Source organism: Arvicola amphibius, chromosome 2 (assembly GCF_903992535.2).
Source record: "Arvicola amphibius chromosome 2, mArvAmp1.2, whole genome shotgun sequence".
In the NCBI taxonomy this organism is placed as follows: Eukaryota; Metazoa; Chordata; class Mammalia; order Rodentia; family Cricetidae; genus Arvicola; species Arvicola amphibius.
Window position 1 is genome coordinate 64,806,990 of NC_052048.2, and position 7,361 is coordinate 64,814,350.

Sequence of the window (7,361 nt, forward strand, 5' to 3'; positions counted from 1 at the left end):
ACCACGTTTTAAAGGAACCGCAAGACAGCAGAACCAATTTCCCAGTGAGTAGGAGATTGCGTTGGTTTGGGCTGCGGACAATCCACATCCCGGATTGAGGCACCTTGCTGCAGAGCGGCAGTTTTATTCTCAACGAGTAAAAAAAAAAAAAAAGTAGGAGTGTGGACTGAGGGACATAACACGGCCAAGTGGGTCTCTCCCCTCCACCCGGGAACCCAGACAAGGGCCCTAGCAGAGGAGTCCGGGGCCCTGGAATCCTGGGCTGGCAAGGGGCTTTTCTTTCAGTCGTCCACCTGTATCTCTTCATCCGATAAATGGGGCTCCGAATCAGGTCCTGTAGGGCCAGGGTCAGGGCTTGAAGCGCTGTCTGGCAGTGTCAGGTGGCACAGGACTCCCGGGGACAACGCGCATAGAGAGGCCACATCGGCGCGCATCTCCTCTACATCCCGCCTGAACTTGGCGCGACGGTTCTGGAACCAAGTGACCACTTGGGCATTGGCCAGGCCCAGTCGCGCAGCCAGTCCGTCGCGCTCTGACGGTGCCAAGTACTTCTGGAAGACGAATCGCCGCTCCAGCTCCAGCACCTGCTGTGCAGTGAACGCTGTTCGCGATTTGCGGCGTCTCCGGACACCAGCGCCAGAACACAGCGGCGCCTCAGGGGTGACTCTGCCTGCCGGGATGAGACGGAAATGTCAGTCTCCAGCTTTGGAGGAGCTGTGGTCTGGGTGGAAAAGCCAGGGTCGCAAGGCTCAAGCAGGTGTGGGGGAGGCCCAGCACCATGTTCCCTTCACACCGAGTCAGGCCAGGGATTCGAAGAGCAGCAGGCCTCTGGAAATGCTGGTGACAGAGAAATGAGGTTGCTCACGCAGGGGAGTGGGTGGGACTGACCAGAGGAGATCTGGTGCAGGGATCAAGGCCGTTTGGAGAAGATCCTCTGACGCCTTTTGGAGTTCCAGGTAAGGTAAGGTAGTAGTAGGTTAGAGGCTAGATTGAGGTAGGGTGACCCACAAGGCCTGGAGGCCATATAAAGCCGTCTGTTTATACATCCTTAAAAATATCCACTCCCTTTCCCGGAGCCAAAAAGGGACACAGTGGGAGCATGGGGAGGGAAGGGGGCAGAGAGGCGGTTCCTATGCCCAAAGCAGCTGCAAGGACCTTCCTGCACAGAGCTCTCTAGAAGGTCTCCAAAGCTTTCTGCCTAGTCCTAGCCCTGCCTTACTCATTTCTTGCCTAGAGCTCAAGCCTTTTGTCTCTTCCGCGGCTTTTCTGGGTCGCATTTGTCCCGCACACAGCGAATGCACCAGTCCAAGAGGTCCCTAGATTCTTCCCAGCCTGTAGGTACCCCGCGGCGCTGGCGACCCCCTGGAGCAACTGCAAGGTCTAGGAATTAACACTAGAGACTTGCGGGGCCAGGATGCAACTCCTGACACCTGGACAGAGGGCAGGGCTGGGTAAAAATGACTCCCCAGGGTTGAACAAAACTTTGTGACTAGGGACGAGAGAGAGAGAGAGAGAGAGACAGTAGAGACACAGACAGAGAGAGACAGAAGAAGGAGAGAGAACTGAGTTCAAGCCCACGACCTTGTAGGCGTTGTACCTTCAGAAGGCTGCAGAGCGCGCGGGTCGCGGCCCAGGAATGTTTTACTTGTCAGCTCCTCCAGCGCACACAGTGGCGACGCGGGATCAGGGCTGGTCTCAGAAAGCTGTGGCGCAGAAGGTGCTCGAGGAATCATGCTCGGGCCTAGGATGTCTGCGATGCTGAAGGGTGTCCGGTGCTGGCGTCCAGAGTTCATGGCAAGCCGGGTGGTAACGATCCCGCCTCCCGCTGCTCTTGTCTCTACGACCTCCTTGGCCCCCAGTGCTCAGCTTCCGATCTGGGCCCCCTGTCTCGGACCCGCCCCCTAGAGCTGAGTGGGAGCCCCATGTCCCCTCCTTCTGCACCCGCACCTCCCTCCAAAGCCCACAGTGAGTCTGGAGCCCGTAGGTGTCCTGGCAACCTTATTTCTTCTATAGGGTGGAGAGAAGCCGGTGATTTCTCCGTGCACGTTCAAACTGGGCTTACTTTACTGGATTCTGCTTGCTGCTTGGCTCCCCACCCACGGCTCTGGCTCATAAACTCCTGGGCAATAAAATTGCTTTCCCTGGCCCTGAGGGCTGGGGATTTGCAGAGTTCTTAGAAACAGGATCAGGGCTGATAGTGTTAGGCTCCTGGACTTTAGCTAGGAACTCAGTATCCTAACTTGGCCTAATCTAACACACCCAACCCTGGGAAAAGGTCTTAAAGAGAACATGGTGGCTGGAAATGGTTTGGTACAGTGTGGGGGTCCAGGATCAAGACCTGGGAGAGCCTGGCCTAGTGGAATGACTGTCATAAAAAGATACCACAAGGAATGGGGAAGGTGAGTCTGCCTTGCTGTAGCCTAGAGGTCCCAGTAAATTAAAACACACCCAAAAAGCTTCCAGAGACCTGGACTGGCACTAAGGTTCCGGAGGGGCCCCTTGCTCCAGAGGACTGGTCTCCACAGAAAACCTGCTCTTCTTCCTGATTTACCAGTGGGTCTGCCTTTGTCATTTTTTTTTTAAAGCTCTTATAGTCCAAGTGTGGTGTCCCTGTGGGGTCATTCTCCAGGGAAGACTATTTGAAGAGCAGACCTCACAGACCCAGCCAGAGCATGAAGCAGGCGGCACTGGCAACTTAGGTGCAAACTCTGAGATCTAGTCTGTTCGCTGTTGTTTGTATTCTCTGTCCTCTTCTCCCCCACGGGTGTTCTCACCTGAGTTAGCCCTCCGTGATCATCTTGAGTTAATATAAGACAGTTCAGGGACAATGAAGCTGGGTTAGTGAGACTGGACTGGCCTGGCTCACTTTTACTATAACCACCTCGAATAGCAAAAGGTGAAACCTTATAGACATGGAGACTCAACTACTACCAACGGGCATGCCAATGTTCTTTTTAAATTGTTATTGTTGTTGTTGTTGTTGTTATTATTATTATTATTATTATTATTATTATTTTGAGTCAGCATCTCACTATGTAGCCCTGGCTGTCCTGGAGCTTACAATGTAGACTAGGCTGGTCTCAAACTTATCTGGGACTAAAGGTGTGTGCCATCATCACACATGACTTTTAATTTTAATTAACATATTTATGATTGAGCTAAGGTCTCATTATGTAGCCCACGCTCTCTCAAACTCAAAGCAATCCTCCTGGCTTGGTCTTCTGTGGAGTGAGCCACTGTGCCAAAGCAAAACTAGTATTCTGTTTGTGTTTGTTTTGTTATAGTTAAATAAAAAACCAGAACAGCCTGCCCCCCCACCACCACCGCAGGACTATTCCCCATGTCCCCTTTCCTGTGGGCCTCTCTGCATCTCCCATACTATTCGGTGCCACTGGTCTGTCCCCTAAGGCAAATGTAACTTAGAGTTGTGGTGCCCCAAATAGGACTTAGGAGATCCTGGGGACCTGGGCCAAAGGCTCCTTGACAATAGGACACTCCCCTTGAAAGTGGGAGGAGTGTCTTCCCAATAAAGGGTTCCTGTTCCCTCTGACGACACCCCAGCCTTCAGGCATTCAGATCCTCCTGGAAGCCTGGGGGATGTTCTTGAAGCTCAATGAAGGGTCAGAGAGCAGAGCCAGGGCACGGGAAAAGCTGAGCTGCTTCAGAACCTTGTTAATTGCTTATTAATGGGGGCGGAGTGGGGGAGAGGGCAGTAGAGGGCCTCTGCTGCAGGCCTCAGTCCTCAGCACAGGCCCTGTGGTTTCACTTAATCTGCAATTAAAGCCGATCCCAGGAGGCAGCAGGAACTGCCCCACTGCATCCCAGTCCTGTCACCCAAAAGACACTGCAACCTTGCCTCACATATCCATTATGTGGCTTTTATGTCCTTTGTACCTCTGTTCTCAATTACTCCCGTGTGTTGGGGGGTGAGGAGTGTGGGGCTCTCCTGAGGGGCTTTGCCTTCCTCTCCTTCCATCTCTCCTGCCTGCCTCCTCCCTTCAGCAGATGGGCTCAGGTGATGGACGGGATAGTCCTCAGACACAAGTTTGCGGGGGGGGGGGGGGGGGGGGAAGAGAAGTGGAGAGGTTAAAGGGAAGATGTCCCGACATCAGAGGCTGACTAAGGCCACCCCAATGCCTAGGGACTAGTCCAGACTATCCTGGGGGCCATGGAGGGGGGCTTCTCCTGGCTACGCATCTGGAACCTGAGCTGGGGAGAAACCGGATCCACAGAAGGGGCCAGAGGAGGGTGAGTGATTAATGAGGGATAGTAAGAGATTAAACCTGGGTTCTGGGCTTGAGAGGCGCGCTCAGCTATCTCTTAGACTTTTCCCTACAGGAATTGGGGAGCACAGAAACTTCCTGGTGCCCGGTTGTCTTGCACCTACAGGTCTAGCACTCTGGGGTCCTAAAGGATTGGGATGTCTTCCCTGGCATCCTTAGGCAATTCTTCTGGTCTCCAGACTTCTCTGTCTCCCCATTGGCCCCTCAGACACTCCAGGGCCTTTTGAATCCCTCTCAGAGTAGAAGATGGGATGCTTACACTCAGACCTTCATTTCCTTTAGACACTCACTTGTCACCCAATGGTTCCCTCCACCCAGGCCACTTTAGCTTCCCCTTTAGCCCTTAGGTCTGTTCAATAAATGACTGTCGCTCTCAGAGTGGCTCACCCCACAAAATTCCTTTGAATTCTGAGTGTAAAGCAAACTGAATTGGAGGCTGCTCAGAATTGCAGTGGACAAAGAACCTTGTCAGAAGCCAGGTGTGGTGGCACACACCTTTAATCCCAGCAATTAGAAAGCAGAGGCAGGCAGATCTCGGAGTTCCAGGCCAGCCTGATCTACATAGTAAGTTCCTGGACAGCCGGAGCTACACAGTGGGACCCTGTCTCAACAACAACAAAAGTATTTTTAGAGGCTGGGGATATAGGTCAGTTGACAGAGGACTTGCCTAGCACACACAAAAAGGAAAAGGAAGAAAAGCCAAGCAAGGTGTGTGGGAGAGATTCCTCTATCTCTGGGTTGTTTTCTTTGGGGGGCTAGAGTTGAAACAGGGTCTTGTCGTCGTATAGCCGAGTGGCCTAGAACTCACAGCAATCCTCTTGCCTCAACCTCAGAACTGCTTGCACTCAGCCTGGGGCAGTTTCCTTATTCAGACTGAGGACCTAAGTGGTAATCAAATCCCTTGGGTTCTGGAGTTGAGTTCTATTAAGTTCTGCACCCCCTCCCCCAGAAGCACTGGTGTGATATCCCTAAATGAGATGCGAGTGACCTTGGGGTCAGGGTGGGAAAAGGAAAGTGAGTCTGCAGCTGCACAACATCAGCAACCACAGGAGATGCACTGCAGCTGCTGCCTCCACTGCTCTGACAGGAAGAAGATTGCGAAGATTGCAGCAACCACCGGACCCCATCGTTCCAGCCAGATCTAAACCTTAGCACCTTCGGCTGTTCCAGCCTCAGAGTAAAGACCACATCTCCAGGCATGGGAGCTCAGGATTCCTGAGCTAGGAACCCCTAGTCATCAGGCCCGACTTAATTAAAAATAAAACAAAAGCATTTATTTAGCGCGCGGGAGTGGTGGTGGTGCACGGAGTTTCATGGATACAAGCTGCTTTCTGACATTTTTAATTTTATTTAAAAATTTTGCCTTGAAAATTTTATACTTTGTATTTTGATCATATTCAATCCCAATTCCTCAGATTTCTTTTTGCTGCTGAGCTGTTGCCATATCCAAGAGCAAGCACCCTCGAAGAATGTGGGCGGGGGTTGGGGGGACAACACACAGACCACAGTCTAACTCCCAGCAGTGTTTGCTGCGCTTAACAGCGCTCCACCTTGCCCGTGCCTCCATAAGAAAGAGGCACATAAACCCTCGGGGACACCCAGGGTGCTGTGTGCTGTAGACTTTAGATTCCGGGCGTACTAGGAGAACACTATTGGGATCTTTATCCCAACTTGCCCTGCTGTTGAGGTCAGCTTTTGGGAACAGCTGTTTTGAATGGGGGAGGGGTCCCTGGAGGAGGTGAGTCTGTCGTCGTCTACCCCTCCCCACACATACCCAGCTTTATAGGAATGAGATACGGGAATCTTTGGGGATGCATCCCCACCTAGATCCGTCATCTGCCTCAGACACTCAAGCACTTTTTGTTGGAAATGGCTCACTTTTTACTCCATCCAGGCTAGCTCAGAACTCCTGCCTCAGCTTCCCCAGTGTTGGAATTTATAAGTGAGAGTTGCTTGGCTCAGCTCATCTCCTGCAATACTTTTGCCTTGGCCCTATATTCTCCACGTGTCCCGAGGACTTGGTAAGGTTTCCAGACAACATAATGCAAAGTGGGAAAGTTCCATATGCAAGCATAGGGCGGCCTGTATTGATTGCAGCCTTCCAACTTCGGCCCGTTGAGCTCCCGGAGTCAGCCTTCAGCAGCAAGATTTAGGCTTTACACTTACGAACCCCCAGACCTTAAACTGTTTGCTCACTGCAGCTCATCTCGGATTGGGCAGCAGTCTGAGGTTTTCTTCAGAATAGCCTGGGTGTGTCTTTGGCCTGTTACTACCTGGTTTCTGTTGTTTTTCTTTCTTTTGGTGGGGGGGGGGAGTTTGAACACAGTTTCTTTTAGTAGCCCTACCTGTCCCATAGACCAGGGAGGGCTCAAATCAGAGATTTGCCTGCTTTTGCCTCCTGAGTGCTCCGAGTAGGTGTACCCCACCTATGCTTGTTTGCTTTTTTGTTTTTTGGGTGTGGAAATACTTTGACTCTTCCACATAGCTATCCATAGAACCAGGACATTGTGGGATTATTGCCAAAGTTTATCATGTACAGTGGGCTTTTAGAGACAAGATATGTCCTTGCCCGACCACGCCTCTCTTCTGTGAAGCTCCTCTTGGTGTCTTCCCCATCTCAGCTTCACTGACTCCCCTTCCCCAAGGCTAGCTGCCTCTGTAGACAGCTGTCCTAGGCTCAGATCTGCCCCACTAGACGCCATTTGTGGGGTCTTCTTTCTTGACTTTCGTTCCCAGGCTACAGAACCAAATGCAATTATTTGGATTTTTCATTAAATATTGCTTTTCCTCCTCTTCAGCCCTGTAGGAGCCACACGCCCTCCTCTCTTGACGTTTGTGACATTTCCGCTGAGGCTGCTATCATATCCTGCAGCACACGAGGACAGCAGAGCTGCCATGTAGATGGCCTTCCCTTGCCCAAAAGGCCAGATTTCAGCTCACACGGGCCTCTGTCCCGCTCCTTCTGCAAGTCACAAAGGACATCCTGAGGACATCTGGTAGATACCGGGGAGACTGCTGAGCAACCAGGACACAGGCCAAAGCTTGAGTATGCAGTGAGTAGTCAAGGAAGATGAAAAA

At 51.9% G+C, this 7,361-nt stretch overlaps 1 protein-coding gene across 1 annotated transcript; it reads right to left on the reverse strand.

The window, feature by feature from the left end:
• Positions 1-281: 281 nt before the first annotated feature.
• Lbx2 (ladybird homeobox 2) lies at positions 282-1,793 on the reverse strand. The gene is made up of 2 exons (XM_038317834.1): positions 1,598-1,793; positions 282-670 (listed from the first exon to the last, which is right to left on the reverse strand). Exons 1-2 carry the CDS (start codon positions 1,791-1,793, stop codon positions 282-284), a joined length of 585 nt encoding a protein of 194 aa, XP_038173762.1.
• Between the last annotated feature and the right edge of the window lie 5,568 nt (positions 1,794-7,361).